Below are 22,761 nucleotides of genomic sequence, written 5' to 3' on the forward strand. Positions count from 1 at the left end.
CGTGTGGGTTTCTAAACAAGGCCCCATCCTGTTCTCAGCTTATTCGTTGCTATCTCTGACGAGGGACAGTGATTTGAACAACCAACCCCAGTAGAAGTGAGCAGCTCATGGATGTCATCTGCCTTGTCTCCCCTGCCCTGATTCCCTCCCCACCAAAGGTCCAGAATCCGTGTCTGCCTTCCCTGAGGTGTATATTCATAGGTGCATCGATTCAGAGTTGGAGGGACCATAGAGTCCCTCAGAGCCAATCCTCTCATCTTAAGAGAGGACACTAAGGTTTGGGTTCAGTGATTTGACTGTTATTTCTGGAAGGAAAGTCCTGCTTACTCTATAGCTCCACTCATAACTCTGAGACGTAGGTCCTATTATTTTCATTTTACAGATAGGGAAAAGGAGACTGGGAGATGTTGTATGACTTGCCCAGGGTCACACAGTTAGGAAGTGTCTGAGGCTTGATTTGAACTTAGGTCTTCCTGACTCAGGCCAACGCTCCATCCACTATGCCACAGCTTCGTCTCATGGACCAGCCCTGAGCTCTTCAAAGCACCAGATTTTGGTGGGCCTCTACAAGTTCACCAGGCGCAACAATTCTCGGCTGCCTTGGGCCCATTCTGCAGTGTCCTGCCTACCAGATCTGGAGCTCTGTTCATCCCCAGGAGCCTAGAGCTTTGAAGAGACCTCAGAAGCCACCTCATCCAACCACCATATAGGCAGGAAGTCCCCTCTGCAGCCTGCTTCCCACCAGTGGCCTCATCCAGCCAACACTTGACCTCTAGAGAGTGAATTCCACGTGCCTTGTGTGCAGACCATTCTGCTTCTGAACAGCCATGATGGTTTAGTAGTTTTTCTTTAAATCCGTCCAGGGTTGGCTTATCTGCAGACAGGACCCTGGGTCTGGAGGTAGGAGGTGAATCCTATCAGCAATCTAGGCCACACACCTCCCATTTTACAGATGAGAAAACAGAAAACCTTAGAGATTAAGAGACTTCCAGCAAGGTCACATAGGTAGAAAGCATGATTGACAGTAGAATGTCACAGGCCTTTTCCTGGCAGCAAATATCTATAGCCAGGGCCTAGAAAGAAGGGGGAATGGGAAGGAAATAAGCACTTACTTTATATAGCACCTGCTATGTTCTAGGCACTGAGCTAAGCGATTTACGAATACGCTCTCCTTGCTCACGTGACTAACAGCATGGGAGAATCTACTTATATCATTGAAAATATCTACTTGTGTCTGCACTTGTCAAATGTGCCTCATAAACAGGAGGTTTGCTCCATACACTTCCCCACATCCCATGAAAGCTGGCTTCAGAGACAAGGGTTCAAGCCCTTCTTCTGAGATGTGCTGGCTGTGTGAGTCAAGGCAAGCCACTAAACCTCTCTGGGCTCTCGAAGACTAAGTTGCCAAGCTATGCCAATAATGGGAGTCCCCTCACCGTGGGTTCCCTACACGAATAGTATCAAACTTACATAGAAACTAGGGGCCACCGGTACAGAAGGATCCCTGCTGGCCACATTGACTTAGAAAACCACATATTAACATTATCTATGTTCTATTACATTTTTATTTATTTTGTGAAATGTTTCTCAATTATATTTTAATCTGTTTCAGGCCACACTTGGGAGCCTTGTAAGTCACATGCAGGTATATTTGACAGCCCTGCCCAACACCGGTGAAATTACAGGTTTGGTCCAAAGAAAATTAAAATTGCAAAGAAATAAAGATCATTGGGAACATGGTTGTGGTCAAATCCAGAGCAGCCTCAGAGAGCTCTCCCTGCCTCCCAGTTTCTCTGGGAATACGGTGTGAAAAAGTAAAAGGAGTACTGACCTGGGACCTAGGAGACCTTGTTCAAGTCCAGGGCTAACTTGTTCTGTGGCCTGGATGGGTTACTGCACTCAATAAGGGCCTTGAATGATATCTCAAAGATCCCTTCCAGCCCTAACTTCCTGATCCTATCATCTCATAACACTTGTATCACAAACTTTTTATGAGTTATATATATTTTTTTTATAAATTTCTTTATTTATTTTTAATTTACCACACACTGTTCTACATAGTCTTGAGTTCCAGTTTTTCTCCCCTCCCTCCCCCCTCCCTCCCCAAGACGGCATGAAGTCTCATATAACTGTCATGTATAACTTCGCATTGAATTAATTTATGCACTAGTCAAGTCGTGGAGAAGAACCTTGACCAATGGAATGAATCATGAGAAAGAAGAAACAGAACCAAAAAAAACCCAAAAAACCAAAAACAAAAACAAAAGAGAAGCAGAAAAGGCGAGCATGTAGTGTGCCTCAGTCTGTATTCAAACTTCGCAGTTCTTTGTCTCGATGAAGATAGCATTCTCCATCGTGAGTCCCCTGGAGTTGTCCTTGTCCCTTAGGTTGCTGAGAAAAGCGCAGTATGTCAGGGTTGGTCCTCACGGAATCCATATATCTGTGGCTGTGCACAACGTTCTCCTGGCTCTGCTCCGCTCACTCAGCATTATGTCGTGTAGGTTTTTCCAGGTTGTTATGAAGTCTGCATCATCCCCATTTCTTATGGCACAATAGTATTCCATCACCTTCATATACCACAGCTTGTTCAGCCATTCCCCAATTGATAGGCATCCCTTTGATTTCCAATTCTTGGCTACCACAAAGAGAGCTGCTATAAATATTCTTGTACATATGGGTCCTTTTCCCGCTTGCGTGATTTCTTTGGGATACAACCCTAGAAGTGGTATTGCTGGGTCAAAGGGTATGAACATTTCTATAGCCCTTTGGGCATAGTTCCAAACCGCCCTCCAAAATGGCTGGATCAGCTCACAACTCCACCAGCAACGTAACAATGTTCCAATTTCCCCACATCCTTTCCAGCATTTATCCTTCTCCTGATTTGTTATTTTAGCCAATCTGACAGGAGAGATGTGGTATCTAAGAGTTGTTTTGATTTGCATTTCTCTAATCAGCAGCGATCCAGAGCATTTTTCCATATGCCTGTAGATAGCTTTAATTTCTTCCTCTGAAAACTGCCTGTTCATATCCTCTGACCATTTCTCAATTGGGGAATGGCTTGTATTCCTATATATTTGGCTCAGCTCCCTGTATATTTTAGAGATGAGGCCTTTATCAGAGATACTAGTTGCAAAGATTTTCTCCCAATTTTCTGCTTCCCTCCTAATTCTTGTTGCATTGGCTTTTTTTGTACAAAAACATTTCAATTTGACATAATCAGAGTTATATATTTTTTAAAACTAATCAAAATCTGTCTTCTTTCTCTCCCATCTCCCTAAATGCAAAAGAAAAAAAAAACCAGGGCCCTTGTAATAAATCTGTATAATCAAGAGAAATTATTTTCTCAGGCATTTTTCATACCCTATGTTTATACATTTTAATTAACATTTTTAAAAAGATTCATTTCTCCCCTTTCCCTTCTCCCTCCTCCACCTGACAAAGCACGAAAAATCAGCCTCCCTGATATAAACACGTACTTCTAGCAAACACATTTCCAAATTGGCTCTGTCCAAAACAATTGTGCCTCAGTCTGCCTGGAGGCCATCAGCTCTCATCGAGAGGCTGAGAGCATGTCTCACCAAGAGACCCCTGGAATTGTGGTAGGTCATCGTGTTGATTGCAGTTGCTAAATCATTCGCAGCTGATCATCGTTGCACTATCACGGTTATTGTAGCAATTGTTCGCCTGGTTCTGCTCACTTCACTTTGCATCAGTTCATATAAGTCTTCCCAGGTTTTTCTGAAACCATCCCTCTCATCATTTTGCATAGCACAATAGTATTCCATCACAATCATAAACCATAACTTGTTCCCCACTGTTACCCTTACTAGATTGTAAGCTCCTTGAGGGCAGGGGCCAGGTCTTATTTCTCTTTCTGTCTGAGCAGAGACTTCATGGGATTTAGAACTGGAAGAAACCTTAGATATCGACCAGGTCAACTTCTTCATTGTACAGTTGGGGGAACAGTCCCAGAGAGGTGAAATAACTCAGCCAAAGTCAGAAGGCTAATAAATGGCAGAACCCTAATTCAAGCTTCGGGCCTCAGTTTCTTTATTGTGAAGTGCGGATAACGAGGCACGCCTTATTTAGCCTACAAGGTTATTATGACAATCAAAGACTTTTAGAGAGGACAAAGTCCTTGATTATTTTCTGGGGGAGAGGCCATCTCTGACTGGTGGCTTAGGACGGTTCCTTGTCTTTGAAGCTTCTTACTCCCACCCATACATTGGCATTAATAGTGACAGCTGATAATAATAATGTGCTCTTAAGTCTGCAAGGTGTTATCTTTTTTTCAGTCTCACAACAACCTGGTAAGGTAGATAATACAAATATTAATAGTCCGATTTTACAGATAAGAAGACCAAAGCTCTAGAGTTAAATGGCCACCTGCCTGTGGTCACACAACTAGAAAGGGTCAGAGGTAGAATTAGAACCCAGGTCTTTTCAGTACTGGCTTGTAGGGGGGTTATGTAGAGCTGGGAATATTGGTTGGAAGGGTTTTTCCTTTATTTGGCTTTGGTCGGTGAATCCTGAGGAGTCAGGATGAGAGAACCTGCTGCTTGCTATCTTTGTTCTTCAAAGACACATGGAGCTCAGACTGTCTTCTCTGATCCCAGTTTCATGATGTGTGTGTTTTTAATATGTTCTAATGGAAAATCAAAATTTTATTTTCTCCACCCAGCATTTTATAGTGGAAAGAACAAAGGATTAGAGCCAGAAGACCAGGCTTTGAGTCCCAGTCCTGACACCACTGCATGGTTTGGGGCAGGTTGCTTCCCTCTTGGGCTCCTTATCAGATGGGGGTGGGGGTAGAGGAAGGTGTTGGATGCTAAGTCTTTCCTTGTTCTAAAAGCATCCCTGCTTTAGAGCTGCCCAGGACCTCCCAGGTCATCCAGTCCATTTTACAGAGGACAAGACTGAATCCCAGACAAGTGAAGTGACTTACCTCAGGTCACACGTGTGATGTGAGTGAGGGGTTTCAACCTATATACTGATGAGCACATTTTCCATTATTCCCCACTCTGGGTATTCTAGGAGCCTCATATACAAGGAGACATGTGCTTCAGGGCCCTCTTAACAGTGTGTTGCCACAAGGCTATCTAATACATGGAGCTGTTTTCTGGGGTTGAGCTAGCTGACAGCCCACTCATGGAGGAATGGATCCTCTTTTATACATGTCTTTACCTACCTTTGAGGTGTTAGTAAGGAGAACACTTTTTTATTTTTTAAAAACTATTCAGTGTTTTATTTCTCCCAATTGCATGTAAAAACAATTTTCAACATTCATTTTTAAAATTTTGAATTCCAAATTCTCTCCCTCCCTCCACATCCCCCTCATTGAGAAGGCGAGCAATTTGATATAGGTTATACACATGTAGTCATGCAAAACATATTCCCATATTAGTCATGTTGTGAAAGAAAACATAGACCAAAAAACCCCAAGAAAAATAAAGTTAAAAAAGTATGCTTCAGTCTGCATTCAGACTCCATCGGTTCTTTTTCTAAAGGTGGGTAGCATTTTTTTATCCTAAGTCCTTCTGTGCTGTCTTGGATCACTGTACTGCTGACAATCGCTAAGTCATTCACTTGATCTTACAATATTACTGTTACTGTGTACGAAGTTAAGAGAGCACTTTGTAAAAAATTAAAGTGATATATAGCTATCAGCTGATATTCTCTGTTCTGGTTTGGTGACTCTGCTTTGTTGGTTTGTTTTTTTTTTTAAGCACAAACCCAACTTTATAAAATTCCAAGGCTTTAAACTAGGAAGCCCCCTTAGAGAAAATTATCTGTCTGCCCAGGGACATAGCCTGTTTTTTGCTTTCTACTAGACAGTTAAGGACTGTCTTTCCAAAGTGGATATTGCTGTTTCCAAGGGAGGATTTGGGCAGGGTGGGGGCGGGGAGGGAGAGAGGAAGGTAAGGGAGAAGGGATTCCATATGTGTCTCCAGCAAAGCAAAGAGGAAGGGATGGCCATCAGAGTCCGCTAGGAAGCTAGTACCCAACGTCTCCCTCCTGATCATTGGGGCTTTCTGGCAAAGATGCTTTTCTGACAGAGAGTGACATTTTGTTGTGGTTTTTGTGGATAGTCATCAACAGTGACTGGCTCTGGAAGAGTTTTAGCTTGTCTTCATCAGGCGGGGTGACCCAGGGACAGCAGCGAAAGGCAAGTCGGAAGCCAGAGCGAAACCTAGGGAGTGGAATGTTCTGATGAATCCAGCATTCAGGTTAATGGAGACTGACCCAGAAGAACAGTGGGAAGGTAAAGCCATCGGTTCCCATCAATGCTCCATCCTTACACATCAATGCCACTCCCATCAATGCTTCATCAGGGTCCAAAGGTGACCCCAGGTTTTGCCAGCTGAGCCAAGCTTGGGCAGTGTAGATACCAAATTGAAAAGGCTTCAGGTACTGCCTGGGTGACAGACAGATTGTACCTGCTATCACCTAGCCCACCTAGCTTAGCATAGTGCCTGGTACTTAATTACATAATAAATACTACTCACTGACTTTGCTTAGAGAAGCTTACCTCCAGCATCTCAGCCACCAGGTAATAAATCCTTTGGCAGCAGAGACCCGTGAAAGAGAAAAATCCAAAATGGACTCCATTCCCATCTAGCATCCCCTTCTGCTTTTGTAGTTATGGTGCCATGATGGTGGAAAGCGGGCAGAGGTTGCTGAGGAACGCACAATTTTAGACTGTTGATAAATATTGCCTGTTGATACTCTAAAGGTGAGATCTTTGTCAAGTGACAAGCAAGTTGATATGCTACCATGGGAACTGAACCACATGGATATTGACACTCATGCTATCAATGAAGCCAGAGATAGCATGAAGAAGCAGCTGACCCTGGCTCCCAGGTTCCCCTGGAAAAGGCCAATTAAAGGGGCTAGATGGATTGCTTTCATCATGTGTCCAAAGGCCCCAGGAAGCATCATTTTATGTGAGTTTGTCACAGTAGATGTCAACAAAAAGACCACCATAAAGATAACTGTAGCTCACACTACAGAGAATGAAGATAGAAAGTTAATCTACAAAGACCTTGGCAACATCATCCAAGCCAAGTGAACATAGAGTTTGGTTCTACTGTGGAGGAGACTATAAAAATAAGCTAGAAAGTACAGTTCTAGGGTTTTTTTTTTACCAAACCTATCATTTCTTGGAGTATGGGAGCTCCTGTCCGTGCAGGTTGGCACCTTCTCTGTACCTGCTAGAGAGTTGCTTCAGACACTATTAAAAGGTTAAGTGACTTGACAAGGCAGAAATCAAACCCAGGTTTTCTCAATTTGGGGTTTTCTATCTACCGTGTGGATTAAGAAAAAAAAGTCAAAAGGCTTATATCCTATTCAGAAATCTCTCCTCAGTTTCCTCACCTGTAAGATGGAGATAATAAAATCTACAATACTTGCCTGCAGGCATATAATGAATTCTATCTTAATGAAGTCAGAGATATAGTAAGCTCTGAACGTCACTCCCACAAGGAAACTGACTGTATCTTAACAGACAGGAAACAATTGGTTGTTTTGAGAAAATCATTTCCAAGACATTTGTCTGTGTGCAGTCAGACCATTAATTAGTAAGAGTAAAGGTCAAGATTGGCATTAAATTGGAAGGAGAAGGAGAGATGGCATTGCACATGATTACAACAGATCCAACTCAGTCTACTTAAATGACCCGTCGACTGTGGAAAATGGATAAAATGAAGACATTGATTTTGACTACCACCATTTCTTAGAGAAGTTTAACTGATGTAAAACAATCTCCACAATGAGATGGCCAGACTAGCCCAGAAACCTCATAAGTCGGCAAATCTTTTATTTTCCTGCCAACCAGAAAAGACCTGATAGTCAAGGGCAATGATGGTTTAATATGTACAAAATGGAAGATGGTGAAAGATTATAAATGTTATTGACATCTGAAACAACAAAAGACAATAGGAAAGGAAAAAAGCCTGTAGGAATTTGAGAGAGGACTCAGCTGGATCATCCCAAGAACAGCGATAGATAAGGCTAGATGGGTAAACAGGAAATACAAACAAAACTGATGGGCCAATGTTTCTACAGTGATCCGTTTTCAATATCCACATGGTTTATAATATCTGATGAAGAAATACAAGAGAGTAGCTGGACCTAACCAAGTACACCCAAGAGAAATCTGCAATAGAGAGGGAGTAGAAGATTGATCTTCAAGATATTTGAGAGGAAAAATTCCCCCAAGAAAATTATTCCAAAAAAAAATTACCAAGAAGAAAGTTGAGCCATACACCTACATTGTCAAAATACATCATCCTCATATTCCACACAGGTAAAATTAAATTGATGATAAACATTCAGATTATAACATTCAGTTGAATGGGCATTGAATGGGAATTAATTTCTTCCATCAGTTTGTAGATGTGGGACAGATGCTACAAATGTATAATGAGTCAGGACCAGAATGGACTGGGAGGAGGAAGGCAGGTTGACTTGTCTTTGGGAAGTCCTGTTGTGCCTTCAATGGTCCCCAACTGATTTTATATCATACATAAATATCCCCTCTGATACAAAATCCATCTTTTTAACATCAGCATTTTCCCAGTGACACTGAGTGGTTTTGAATTATGAACTACTACAGTCTCTGAAGAATTGAAATTGTGGGAGACAAGAGAGACTTAGACCTGGGTTAAAATCTCAACTTTGTGACTTACCTGGGTGACCTCTTAGCTTCCCTATCTGTAAAATGTTTCTTTCAGTTCTGGATTTGATGGTAACGTATGCCCTTCATGCCATCGTTGTGATCATCATATGAGATAATAATAGCTAACATTTTACGTAGCACTTTACACATATTAGCTCATTTGAACCTCACAACAACCCTGTGAGAAAGGTACCCCCATTTTAGAGATGAAGAAACTGAGGCTGAGAGAGGTTTTAAGTGACTTGTCCAGGTTTACACAGCTAGTTAATGTGAAGCAGGATTTGGATTAAAGTCTGGTATTTTATTTATAGCTGGGGAAATACTTTGAAAACTGTAATACACTACATAAGGCATTACTCAAATGGAAGAGAGACAAATTCAGGGTTGTTAAGGAAATATTTGCTAAGAACTTGGAGCTATCTAAAGGGGAATGAGCTCCTCCCCCCGGGGTGGTAGGTTCCCCTTTATTGTAGGTCTTCAAGGATAGACTGAGTATCCAACCACTTCTCAGGAGGGTGGAAGAGCAGAGTCTTGTAAGGGTGGGGTTTGGCCTAGATGGACCCTGAAGCTGCTAAATGGGATCAGGGAGGCTGCAGCAGGCTGTGGTGCAGTAGAAAGAACACCAGACATGGAGGAAGAGAATCTACTTCACGACTTGGCTAAAAACAGATGAAATATTCAGGGACACTGAGAAACCCAATGTCTTCAGAAATGCCAGAAGCTGACTCACCACTGGGACGTCCTTCCTCATGCTTCATCCTCCTGGTGGGAGGATGGGTAAGGTTGCCAGATCTTGTTTGTGGGTGTCAGGGACTTTGCTTCCTGCCTTTCTTTGTCTCCTCAGCACCCAGCATCACACATAGCACTCACACAGTACTTGGCACATAATAAGTACTTAATAAATGCTTGTTGACGAACTGTCAACAGTCATTAACACCATGTAGAGACCATATTCTCCGTTTCTTTTGTTCGCTACTCTCTTCCTTCCTCTCCTCCCCAACATATGGTATGAGCCTCTAACATGGCACTCAGAAATCAGGGGGTGCTCAGCCAATAGTATTGACCATCTGACCAAGGACTGGGCAATGTCCAAGGACCTTTGTAGCTTTAGAGCTGTGATGAAGAAGTAGACCCTGGGAAGGTAACAGTGACGAGACCAGCTGGTCTAGAGCCAGGGCTTCATGCTGGGAGTCACGTGTGTGGATGCGTATGTACATATATACACATGTGTGCATGTACACACAAATGAATATATGCAACACATGTTTGTACATATATACTGCACTTTTCTGTTAAGGTAGAGAGGGACCAGCCTGAGGTGAAGTAGAAAGAATATTGGTTGGTCCCAAAGAAGAGATAAGAAAATGTCCCCCTCCTCTGAGGGGCATCGATCTAGCACAAGATGGGACCATAGAGGACATCTATTCCAACCCCCTTGGGTTAGTGATGAAAAAATGGAATCCTAAAGACATGGAATGGTTTTCCCAGAGGCACACAGTAAGTGACAGAGGGTAGGGCCTTCTGACTCCACATTCACTGCTCATTCTACTCTATTGGTCTCTCCTTCTCCCGCCCTTCTTTATAAAATTGGGGGACTCTGGGTATAGAATCCTGCATATATAGTCAAGCTCGCAAATTGATTTTTCCTCTCTTTCTTTTCAAAAATCTTCATCCCAAGGGATGGCTCACTGGGATCCATTCAGGAATAAAGGTGATGAGGGAGGAAAAGATCAATAAAAGTTAAATATTGTTTAAAAAAAAAAGAATGCTGGAGTTGGAGTGAGGAGATATCTGGGTGTGAATCTTGGTACGTACAGTGTGACCACGGTCAGGTCACTCTGCCTCTGCCTCAGTTTCCTTCATCTATAAAATGAGTGTAATGCTGGTAGCCCTTGTAGTAATTACCTCACAGGGTAATTATGAAGGTCAAGTGAGACCAAGCTATTGGTTATCATTATTGTGGTCATTCTTGTAGAGGGCCTCGAAGGCCAAGCTGAAGAGCCCGGGCTCGGGCCTGTGGGAGACTCACCTTTGGTTGAGACAGCAGTAGATGATGGGGTTGTACATGGTGGAGCTCATGGCGAGCCAGAAGAGGGCCAGGTAGACCTGCTGGATAAACTTGTGGCAATAGATGTCCTGACGGAAGGTGCCCAGGATGAAGTAGAGATGATAGGGCAGCCAGCAGATGGCAAAAGTCACCACCACCACCACCATGGTTTTCACAAACTGCTGGGAGGAAGGAGAAAGAGCCTGGGGTCATTAGTCCAGCCGCCACATTCTGCTTTAGCATTCTGGAAAATCCAAGGGGCTGAGAACATATGCCCCTGCCCTCAGGCAGCTTCTACTTTATTTGGAGGGACAGGGCACTGTATCTACCCACAAAGAACCACAGAACAATTCCAAGGCATCTTTGAAACGAGTTTGTACTGGAGAAGACCAGAGACAGGTGCACCCAATGGGCACATGATGGCCGTCTTCAAGGTTAGGTTGAGCCTCGGCCCATCTCCGTGTCTTCAGCACATGGTCAGCAGTGACGTGTACACCCCCAGCTCACCCTCCTCTACCTAGTACTTGAGAGCATTATCTCCAGTCCTGTTTCACCTGCAGATGCTTCTTCCCTCTCTTTCCTTGACCTGGCCCCCAAGAAGAATTATTATAGCTGGCATTTACACAAGATTTGCAAAGCACTTTCTGTATATCACAATCTCATTCAGTGAGGAAGGTGTTCCTGGCATCATTCTCCCCATTTTACAAGAGAGTAAATTGAAGCTCAGGGACATTAAGTGATTTACTTTCGGACACTCAGCTAGGATATATCAGATGAGAGGGACTCAAGCCCAGGTCTGCCTGACTCGAAGCCCAGCCCTGGATCCACTATTCCACAGCCAACACCCTCCTTGGCACCCCTTCCTCCCCAGACTGGAGATGCTCAAGCCTTTCCTGATCCTCCCCGATCACTGATGCCTTCCCTCCCTAAAGTACTGCATAGAGCACTTGGCCTGGAGTTCAAATCTGACCTCAGACACCGCTTAGCTGTGTGACCCTGGGCAAGTCACTTACAATCTGACTGCCTCAGTTTCTCCATCCCTAAATGGGGATGATAATAGTACCCATCTCTTCTAGTATTATTGAGAGGACAGTGTGAGATAACATTTCTGAAACACTTGGCACAGAGTAGGCGCTTAATAAGTGCTTGCTCCCCCATATATGTAAATGGTGTCTACCCTGACAGAATGCATTTTCTTTCTTTTTCTTTCTTTCCTTCCATCTTTCTTTCCTATCCTTCCTTTCTTTTCTCCCTTCCTTCCTTTCCCTTCCTTTTTTCTTTTTCTTCCTTCCTTCCTTTTCTTTCTTCCTTCCTTCCTTTCTTTTCTTCCTTCCTCCTTCCTTCCTCCCTCCTTTCTTTTCTTTCTCCTTTCCTTCCTTCCTTTCTTTCCTTCTTTCCCTCCTTTCTTTCTCCCTCCTCTTTCTTTCTCATCTCTCTTTCCCTCTTTCTGTCCATTCTTTCTGTTTGTCTTTCCTTCCTTCCCTTCCTTCCTTCTTTCCTTTCTTTCTTTCTTTCCTTTCTTCCTTCTGTCCTTTCTTCCTCCTTTGCTTCCCTTTTCCCTCCATCCCTCTATCCCTCTTTCCCTCCTTTTGTCTTTCTCTCTCTCTTTCTTTCTTCCTTCCTTTTCTTTCTTTCTTCCTTCTTCCCTTTTCTTCCTTCTTTCCTTCCTTCCTTCCTTCCTTCCTTCCTTCCTTTCTCCCTTGCTTCCCTCCTTCCCTCCATTCCTCCATCCCTCTTTCCCTCCTTCTCTCTCTCTCTCTCTCTCTCTCTTTCCCTTTGTATTCCCAAACATAGTGTCATGCATGGTCATTTGTCATTCAGTTGTCTCTCATGTCTCACTCTTTGTAACCCCACTTAGGGTTTTCTTGGCAAAGCTACTGCAGTGGTTTGCTATTTCCTTCTCCAGTTCATTTTTGCCTAGGGCCAAAAAGCTACTAAGTGTCTGAAGCTGGATTTGAACTCAGGACTTCCTGACTCCAGGCCCGGTGCTCTATCCACTGAGTCACCTAACTGTCTACCTGGTACATAGTATGTGCTTAATAAATGCTGTTTGCTTAACTAAAGAGTTGCCATGTCAGGAAAATGCATCTCCTTGTAGCCAAGCTGGTGACGGGCCTCTCAGAACTCGTCCAGCTGGTCCTCACATGACAGGTCCGCAGGCTGTTACAAAGTCCAAACCCTAAGCCATTCCAGCTTGGTGTCGGAGCTAATGAGAGTTTGTATTCTGTTGGCCTAGCCTGGAGAACCCAAGGTGGCCACTGGGAAAAGCACCGCTGCACTCTACAATCTCTGAGCCTGCTTTTGGTGCTTGCTATCTGTGAGAAAAGAACTTGGCCAAAGTATTTAACCCCACCGGGCCTCAGCTGTAAAATGAGGGGGTTGGAGGTCCCTTCTATCTCATCTACAATCCTCTGGCCTCAAAGGAGGGTCAGCCACGAAGGGTTATGGGCATGGATGGATTCCATATGGACCCTGCATGTTCCGTAGATAAAGCAGCCCAGAGCAGGGCCCAGAACGGCCTGTGCTTGGCACAGGGCTCTCAGCTCACCCTCTTTTTCGCTGCAATGTTCCTCGGTTTCTGCTGGACCAGCTGGTTTCCAGGGATGACCTGTCTCCAGAGGGTGACACCCATGATGCTGTACGTGATAAACATCACCACCAGTGGCAAGAAATAAGTCAGGATGATCACGGTGAGATGGTACCTGGGGAGGAAACAGGAAGGTGGGCTCAGGTCACAAGGCTGCCTCGGCCCCTAGAGGAATCCAAGGACCCTTGAGCTGAACGGGACTGCCTCTGTCTCTGACTGAGAACCCCCTCTCCACACCCTCCCCAACCACCAATCTGGCCTTTCTAGGCTTCTTACATGATGATCCAGATGTACCGTCCTACTTTCTGTTCCTTGCACCTCATCTCCAGCCTCCATATCTTTGTATTGGCTGTGCCCCCTATGTCTGGAATGTACTTTCTCCCCTCCCTTCCCAGCTTCCCTGGCTTTCTTCAGGACTCAGCTTAAATTCTAAGAACTGTTTTTTTCTTTCTTCGTATCTCCAATGCTCAGCACACTGCCTGACATTGTAAACACTTAACAAATGCTTGTTAACTTGACTTGCCCGGGAGAGATGAAAGCCTCTGCCCAAGAGCCTGCTAGACGAACCTGGCAGGGAACAGGGCTGGACCTCCCAGCCTCACTGAGCTTCCCTCTAGGGGGCTGCTTCTGAGAGCACAATTACAATGAACTTGGGAAATGCAGAAAGAGGCAGATTTGTTGTTGCTGCTTTCCCTTCCCTTACAATGCCCGTAAGCCGCCTAAGTGGCTTGCCTGGCTATAGCTTCCCAGGAGTTATCACCAGGATGACAATGGGTCTAGTTCTAGATGCCATCCCCCCATTTCATAGAGGGGGAAGCTGAAGTTCAGAAAGAGGCACCTCATAGGTTTTAAAGCTTGAAGGGATCTTAAATATCATTCTCCCTAACCCTGTCCTATTTCATATGAGGACACCGAGGCCCAGAGAGGGTAAGGGTCTTGCCTCAAGGTCATATAGTGCATAGCAGAATCAGGCTTGGGATCGTAGAGGTGAGATTCAAACCCAGATCTCATGGCCCCAGATGGAAGGTTTCCTCCTCTATAGGGCAGAGGGCTGTCAAACCCATGCCTAAAGCAGGAATCCCTCTTGTTACATAGAGGCCTGAGGAAAGCACCCTTGTTATAACACGAGGCTGCCTCTAACCCACGGTGGGGGGGCCAGGCAGGGTAACCCCTCCCCCACTGTCTGCAGATGGGTGTGCCCCGCCTCTGCGTCCCCATCCCTCCTCTCTCCCTGTTCTGCTGGGTGATGGTAGGACAGCTGTGGAGGGTCAAGAAACTCTGCCCCCTCGTGGCTGAGCTCACTCAGTGAGCTGTGAGAGGGTCAGATCCCAAAGCCTCAGATTTTGATATACCTGAGATTCCTCTGCAGCATCCCAGGAAAGTGGAAAGGGCAGAGGACTCATTCCAATCCCTCCTCTGATGCTCCTGGGACCTCGGACAAGTCACCGCCTGCCTGGGCCTCAGTTTCCCCCGAGACCTCCCTCCTAGCCCTAGACCTAGGATCCTAGGCGACTGTCCACCCTCCTCTTGAGTGCTCACAGCGAGGGGAGCTCACCGCCTGTGGAAGCAGCCGATTTGTGTTTAGCCTTCATTCTGAACAAGTTTTTCTTTGCAGGAAGCAATTTCTGTACAACTTCTATCACTGTTCTTGATTCCGCCCCATCTAACTCACTCCTGTTCTCCCTGACAGTGCCTCAGACACTTGAAGATCGTTCTCAGGTTCTCTACCCTCAAATACTCCTCTCTCTAGGCTAAATAGTCCCAGTTCCTCCTTAGAGGCACTGCCATTATCCACTTCACCCTTTGCTGAGACATGGGACTCCAAGACTATATCAAGCAGCCCCCACGTCCCCAATTGGGTATTAAAATTCTACTTGGTATTCTCTTCTCTGTTCGATTATAAACTGTGTGAGGGCAAAGACTGTGGTTTCTCTGGGACAGAAGTCCTTAGGGCCCAACACAGGCTCTGTTCCCAGCGGGCACCAAGATTCATATCTCGGATGACCTGATTGTCCGGGGCCAGGCTCACACAGGTGAGCCAGGAGGGGTTATAGAGAGCAGGACACCACAATCAAAAGGCCAGCCAAACAATGAATCAGTGTGACATGCATCTATCAGGTGTCTATGCCAGGCGTGCCCTAGGTGATGGGGATAGAGAAAATGAAAATTTGTCCTCAGGGGCTTAAATTCTATTGTTAGATACTACAAATAAACACAAGGTATTTATATGTTACAATCACGGTGGGGGGGGGGGACTCATAAAGAAGGTGGCACAGAAGCTGAGAGTTGAACTAGGGATTCTAAGAGAGAAATGAGGAGAAGGCATCCTGGGCCTGGGCCTGGAGATGGAAGGTTGTGTGTGAGGAATGGCTGCGAGGCCAGTTTGGTTCCTGGTAGATGTGTGCTCCTGGGAGTGACAAGTTGGAGGCAGGCTGTGAAGGGTTTTAAGGGTCAGACAGAGGCTTTTGTACCTAACCCTGGAGGCATTAGAGATACCAGGCTGGGGTGGTACTTCTTGACCCAACCCAATCCATCAAGTCCCCCCTCCTTACACAAGGAGCTTGACCTTGCCGTCCTCCGGCCAGTCCACAATGCACTTGGTGACTCCCTCTTCCACAGTGACCGTCGAGTAGAAAAACTGAGGGAAGGCCAGTCCAGAGGCCACCAGCCAGATGGCCCCAATGACGACCTTGGTGCGGAGGGTCGACAGCCGCGGTTGGAAGGGGTGGATGATGGCCATGTACCTGGAGAAGGAGGAGGCACCGTGGAAAACCACTGGTGAGCTGTAGCCCCAATTTTTATGACAACTTTCCCTTCCTCACCACCTGTGACCATGACATTGGCCCTACACACAGCTCTGCCTTCCTGAGGACAGCCGGGATGGGAGCTCACCTGGTTCATCTTATAGGAGAGGAAACTGAGTCTCAGACAGAGGCCTCTACCCTTTCCTCCATCTTGGGTCTTCTCTAGGCCATTTCCTGTGTCCCATTCCTAACAGGCCCTCAATCTCAGTTAGCTAGGGACTAACCCAGTGACAGGACAGCTAGGTAGCAAGCGGATAGAGCTCTGGACCTGGAGGCAGAAAGACTTGAGTTTGAATCCAGCCTCAGACACTTCCAGCTGTGTGATCCTGGGCAAGTCACTTCACCCTGTTTGCCTCAGCTTCCTCCTCTGTAAAATGAGCTGGAGAAGGAAAATGGCAAACCCCTCCAGTACCTCTACCAAGAAAATCCCAGTTGGGGTCATGAAGGGTGGGACAACCGAAAATGACTGAACAACAACCGCAAAAACCCAGTGAGACAAAAATGACTGAAAAGACCTTACGGTTGAACCCCTTCCTGGGATTTGCTTGCCTTTTTATGGCGGGGGGGGGGGGGGGGGTGCGGTTCCACGGCCTGTAAAGCCTGCCACACCAGACCCAAAGGAATCCATTTCATGGTGACATTTTAGATGCGAGGCCAGGACATGGGAGGCAACATTAGATTCTGCTGCATTAGAGACCATCTTGTCCAGACTCTTTATTCTACAGATTAAGAAACTGAAGCCCAGAACGGGAAGTGACTTGCCCAAGGCACCTAGGTGGTGCATTGGCTAGCATGAAGGGCCTGGAGATAGGAAGACCTGAGTTCAAATCCAGCCTTGGACGCTCACCAGCTGTGTGACCCTGGACAAATCACTGGACCTCTCAGGGCCTCATTATTCTCATCTATAAAATGAGGCAGACTCTAAGGTCCCTTTCTGACTCTTCATGTGTGTAGCCAGGTGGCACAGTGGCTAAAATCAGGAAAGACCTGAGTTCAGATTGGACCTCAGGCATTTATTCTCTGTGTGACCCGAAGGAAGATACTTAACTTCTGTCTGCCTCAACTGTAAAAAGAGGATCATGACAGCCCTCATCTCCGGGCTATAGCAAGGATCAAATGGGACAAAATTTGCTAAGTGTTGAGGGGAGCTAGGTGGTGCAGTGAGAAGAGCACCGGCCCTGGAGTCAGGAGGACTTGAGTTCAAATTCAGCCTCAGACACTCGGCACACTAGCTGTGTGACCTTGGGCAAGTCATTTAGCCCCAATTGCCTCGCCTACCCCCTTCCAAAAAATAAAATTTCAAAGTGCTGAGCCACGGTGCCTGGCACTTACTAGGCACTTAAATGGACTTGAAGTGGGGTTTCCTGGCTCCGAGCCCATGTTCCTTCCTTTTGCTCACCCTTTCAAATCTCACCAATCCCTATCAAACCTTATCAGGTCCATTTCTTGCGATCCCAGCTGTGTGTGAAAGGAAAGAAGGGATTTCACTGTTTCTGGCTAAGCTGAGGACAGTGGACGGTATGTTAGCCCTTCCCCCAAGTAACAGCTGCGTTTCAGCAGGGCCCTTCAGTGGCTTAACCCCCAGAGATGACTGCCCAGGCCCGAGGCTTCTCGGGTAGCCCTTGGAAGGCAGGTTCAGTGGGCTTTGGGAGGAGGCATAGATTCAAATGGTTATAGGAGTTAAGGCCAAAAGAACCACAGGGACCCCTAGTGCAATTTCCCACATTGATGGACCCAGGGAAAGGGAACAACTCTCCCGAGGATATACTCCTACTAAATACAAAGTCAGAATTTGAACTCAAGACCTCTTGACCCCAAACCTAGGGCTCTTAGAGGAGAGTGTCCACCTATCTCAACAACCCAAGTTCTTACAGAGAGCCTTTACCTTCTCCCAAGATCCTACATCAGCCCTAAGGGCTGAGAATCCTAGGCTCATACATTCAAAACAGGGAGTACCCTTAGAGGTCACTTAGTCCAAGACCCTTATGTTAGCAGTTGGAGAAACTGAGACACAAAAAAGGAAGGAGATCTCATGGGTCACACGTAGTCCAGCTGGGCTCTAACCTAGGTCTTCTGATTCTCATTGTGATTCTGCATCTCCCTGGGCTTCTCAAGAGCTCAGACCAGCACAACAAGCCCGAAGATGCCCAGGGCTCAAGGGAGGAGATTCTAAACCAGCAGAAGTCTGGCTAATGTTTGGCCCTCGTCCAGGCCGTTCTGCAGTTCTCGGGAAGTAGGTGGAGTCATAGATCTGAGAGGCCGTCAATCAGGCCTCTTCATCCGGACGATAAGGAAACTGAGGCACCAAGAAATAAATTGAGCTGCCCAGCGTGAATAGATCAATAAACACGTGCTTAATAAGCACCTACTATATGCTAGGCTGAGAGTGCAAAGAATGAAACAATCCCTTTTCTCAAGAAGCCTACATCGTAACGGGCAAGATCACGAGTGTCTAGTTTTCAGCTCCTGTTAAACCCCATGTTGCGATCCTGTGTTCCCAAAATGCATTTTGGACATGTCCCCCCCATCTCCTTACCCCCCCACCCCAAACAAAAACCCAAGACAGATCCTGCACAGGCCTGAAGCCCATCCAGTTCCAAGATCCTTTCTGATGTGCATGCAAACAAGTCTCACAGGCACTTCCTACCTCACAGGGTGGTTCTGGGGGAAGTACTTTATTACTACTTGGTGAGATTGGGGTCGAGGCATTATTAGTACTTGGAGGTTTGTAAAGTACCTTGCACGGGCTTTCTCATTCAATCCTCACACCGACCCCGTGAGGTAGGTGCTGTTATTATCCCCATTTCACGGATGGGGAAACTGAGGCTGGGAGAAGTCAAGGGATTTACCCAGGATCACACAACTTGTAAATGTCTAAATCAGGATTTGAACTCAGGTCTTCCTGTCTTCAAGTCCAGCACTCTGTCCACTGTACCACTTAACTGCCTACTTATTATCAGAACCACAACTAGTGGCGGCAGTAGAGGAGTAGAAGAAGGGGTACATTCATCCAGACTGAGTCCACTGATGGAGAGTAGTGGGGAGGTAGAACAACCATCTAGGAAATTATAAGATTCTTAAGTTGCTGAAGGGAGGATAGTCTCTGTGGAACAAGAGTGTTGCTTCAGGGGCAAGCTGGGCAGGGGAGAAAGCACCTTCTAAATTTCTCACCCTGGGACAAAGCCCTGATCACCCAACCCTAGTTGTGGCTCTATTAATCATTATGCTGGACTGACACAATCCACTGATAGGGGCTTCTTGTCCCGCATATCCTTTATGCCTTGCCCGCCCCCCCCCACATCGATTCCCCATCACTTGCCTGTCCACAGCGATGGCCATCATGGAGTAAATGCTCACAAACATCGCCATGACAGGGAAGAAATTCTGGGAGTGGCAGAAGGCTTGGCCGAAGTACCAGATATTGTGACTGGCATAGACAAAGTTGAAGGCGACATTGAAGGTGGCCATGAAGGTGTCAGCCAGCGCCAAGTTGACGATGAAATAATTAGTCACCGTCCGCATCCTCTTGTGTGCCAGGATGATCCAGATGACAGTGATGTTGCCCGTGAGGGCCACCAGTATCAGGAAGAGGTAAGCCATGGCCCAGAGGGCTAGCTGCCACCTGGGCAGAGAAAATGCTGTGATGCCTGTGGTGTTGCTTTCAGAGGCTGAGGAGATGTTTCCATCACTTGAGAGGATGCATGTGACCATGACGCTCCGCAGGGTGGGGCTGAAGGGTGAAGGACTTGAAATCTCTTGGTTTTCCCCAGATTCTGTTTTATGGATTTGCTATGGAATGAAAATGCCTTTCGATGGTCATACTGCCGTAGGAAGGTGGGTCTCCGAAGCCATCCTGTCCCAAATTCTCATTTTTTTTTCCAGAGGAAACCCAGAGAAGGTGAGGGATTAACTCACCCCAGTCACCCAGGTAGTAATTACCAGAATCAGGACTAAACCCACACTACAGAATCACAAGTTAGCGTTAAAGGGGCCTCATAGCTAGCCCAACCCTCTTATTTTACAGATGTGGAAACTGAGGCCCAGAGAAATTAAGGGACTTACCCAGGGATTCTTCCTTCTATTCCTGCTAATTCCTTCGACTCCTAACGGTGGCTGTTTAAAGCAAGGATGGGAGATTTTCCTCTGCTCCTGTGGAATTCCAGGTCCTGGCTTCTGCTTAGGGTGGGAACTTTGGCAGAAGTTATGGGACAGAAGCCTGAAACAACTGCCGCCCTGATCCTCAGGACAGCTCGAAGGGCTGGCTGGATCTTCGCCTCATCCAGGCAGGGGTAGGGATCGCATTTGGGCCTTTGGCTGTCTCTGCTTCCTTTTAAACTGCCAGGCTCGGCCCACTGCTGGGTTGGTCAGCCTCCCTTTGAAACCACTTCCTTTGAAGGAAAGAGGGAGGTGGGAGGTCTCCCGATTTGGACTCCTGATCTCTTCTGTTCCCTGCTGGAATTGCTCACTCCCTTTTGTCTCTGTCGGAATTCTCTCAGCTAATTGGTTCGGCACAGGAAAGTGGAATAATTCAGAAGAGCAGTAGGACCAAGGAGAAATAAGGGCCTTCTAAAGAATGGGAAAGGAGCATTATCTTGGGGCATCAGAAAGGGATGGGAAAGTTGTCTCTTGAGAATTAAATCGGGGCAAGAATATGAATCCTGATGCTAATTAGCTGTGTGACCTTGGGCAAGTAAATCACTTCCTCTCTTGGGGCCTCAGTTTCCTCACCTGTAAAATGAGGGTTCGATTAGATATTAGATGGCCTCTAAGCGTTAAATCTTGTGATCTTCTCTAGACCCCTCATTTTAAAGAAGAAACTGAAGACCAGGAAGGAGAAGGGAGAAGGGATCACTTTCTCCCTCCTCTAGCCTAACGTGGGACTAACTTGGGAAGTAAATCCTGACCAACACTGCAACATATTAGAACTTTGAATCAAGATCATGACCAGTCCTGATTCTAGAGGACTGATGGTGAAATATACATTCCAAGAGAGGATCTTGACAATTTCTAATCCTAAATCATAGAGTTGTCTGGGAGAGGGGACTTTGTGTCAAGCTCCAACACAGGTGTTAAAAGAAAAGACATCATCTTAGCTTGAGAGTATGGTGCCTGGCTTTTGTTAGCAGGGTGCTACGGCTGGGCTCGTAACCTCTGGCTATGACTAAATAGCTGTCAGCCTGCTCTTAACAGAGACCTGCTTTCTAGTTTCTGTACCCAAGCAAACGGAAGCTGACATTGTCAGCAGGTGGCCCCGAAGAGATAAAGCTGAGAAGCTGGTAGTAGAGAGCAACGGGGGGGAGCAACCACAATATTAACAGTGGGTTGGAAAGCAGAGGAGCCCTAGGGATGGAGAGAGACAGAGAACAGCCGCCCTAGCGTGGTGCAGTGGATCGAGCGCCAGGCTTGGAGACAGCGTCAGACACTCAAAAACTGGGCAGCCCTGGACAAATTCCAACTCTTTCTGCTTGTTTCCCATCTATAAAATGGGTATTATAATAATAGCACCTGTCTCACAGCTCAAATGCGATGATGTACGCACCATGCTTTGCACAACTTAAAATTGCTGTATAAATGCATTATAAGCAGAAGACATGAGCGGCCCTGTAGCAGTGTGGGTGCCCTGTTTGTGCGTTCCCAATGTGGGTGCCCCCACCTGTATGTTCTTTGTTATATGCCTTCCCTTCATGCATTATTCCTATGAACATCCATTCTTCCAACAGATGGTGGGGACCTTTGTGGGAAAGTGTGCCCCGGGTATGACACAGACTGGGACACCAAGGCCCAGTGAGGTTAAGCGACCTGCCCATTTGGCACAACTAGGGTTGGGATTCAAATCCAGCTCCCCGACTCCAAAACCACAAGGGCTGAAAATGGTTTGAATGGGATTCAGCTTCTACAACAATTCTTGAACGTACAGTGGGATCTGGGGCTGCCATGACCTTTGGGAGAGGGGTACATTTTTTTGGATCTTCTTTTTATCACTTTTTCAATTAAACCCTAGATCTAACCATAAAAGAGCTTGTCTAGCCTACTCTCTCCCATTTTACGGATGAGGAAATTGAGGCCAGAAGGGTAAATTGACTTGACAATGGTCCCTCCTATGGCAAGTAGAGAGGTTTAGTCATCTTTCTCCACTGAGCACCAATGGCTGGGTTTTTCAGTCTTCGGCTCAGGAAGGCACACACAGCCTTCCCATAGCTGCCACCCCGTGGACCAAATAAACACTAAGCTGTTGCCAGGTTGTCTAAACACCCTCAGTGTGTTGGTGGCAATGTCTTGGGGGAGGGTGTAAGATTTATGAAGCTGGAGGAGAGCCCCAGAGGTTGTATAAACCAGCCTCCAAACTGGCAGGCTTGAAGCCTCTGGGCTGTCTCTCCAGGCAAAGTGTGTTTATCGTCTGAATATAGAGATCTTGGACAACATGAGGGGAGGGAGGGCGGCTCAATGTCTCGGGGCCAGAGAGGGGATCCTCCAACACGCACTTGCAATGGCATTTGAGAGGTGATTTCCAGACTTCTCTAATAATGGGGAGAGGTGTTAGAAAGCATTGTTACCATCTGGTAGCTTCCTGTTTTAGCAAATTATTTTTGCTCACTGGGTGCTAATCTCAATTTTTGGGGTTTTTTTTACCTGCTAAAAGAACACA

At 46.2% G+C, this 22,761-nt stretch overlaps 1 protein-coding gene across 1 annotated transcript; it reads right to left on the bottom strand.

Annotated features, from left to right (window-relative positions):
- Positions 1-5,994: 5,994 nt before the first annotated feature.
- TACR2 (tachykinin receptor 2) lies at positions 5,995-19,826 on the bottom strand. Its single transcript, XM_036736466.1, has 5 exons — positions 19,435-19,826; positions 15,864-16,055; positions 13,273-13,426; positions 10,707-10,903; positions 5,995-6,190 (listed from the first exon to the last, which is right to left on the bottom strand). The coding sequence occupies exons 1-5, from the start codon at positions 19,824-19,826 to the stop codon at positions 5,995-5,997; spliced, it is 1,131 nt and encodes a 376-aa protein (XP_036592361.1).
- Positions 19,827-22,761: the final 2,935 nt, after the last annotated feature.

The sequence above is a fragment of the Trichosurus vulpecula genome, chromosome 8 (genome assembly GCF_011100635.1).
Source record: "Trichosurus vulpecula isolate mTriVul1 chromosome 8, mTriVul1.pri, whole genome shotgun sequence".
In the NCBI taxonomy this organism is placed as follows: domain Eukaryota; kingdom Metazoa; phylum Chordata; class Mammalia; order Diprotodontia; family Phalangeridae; genus Trichosurus; species Trichosurus vulpecula.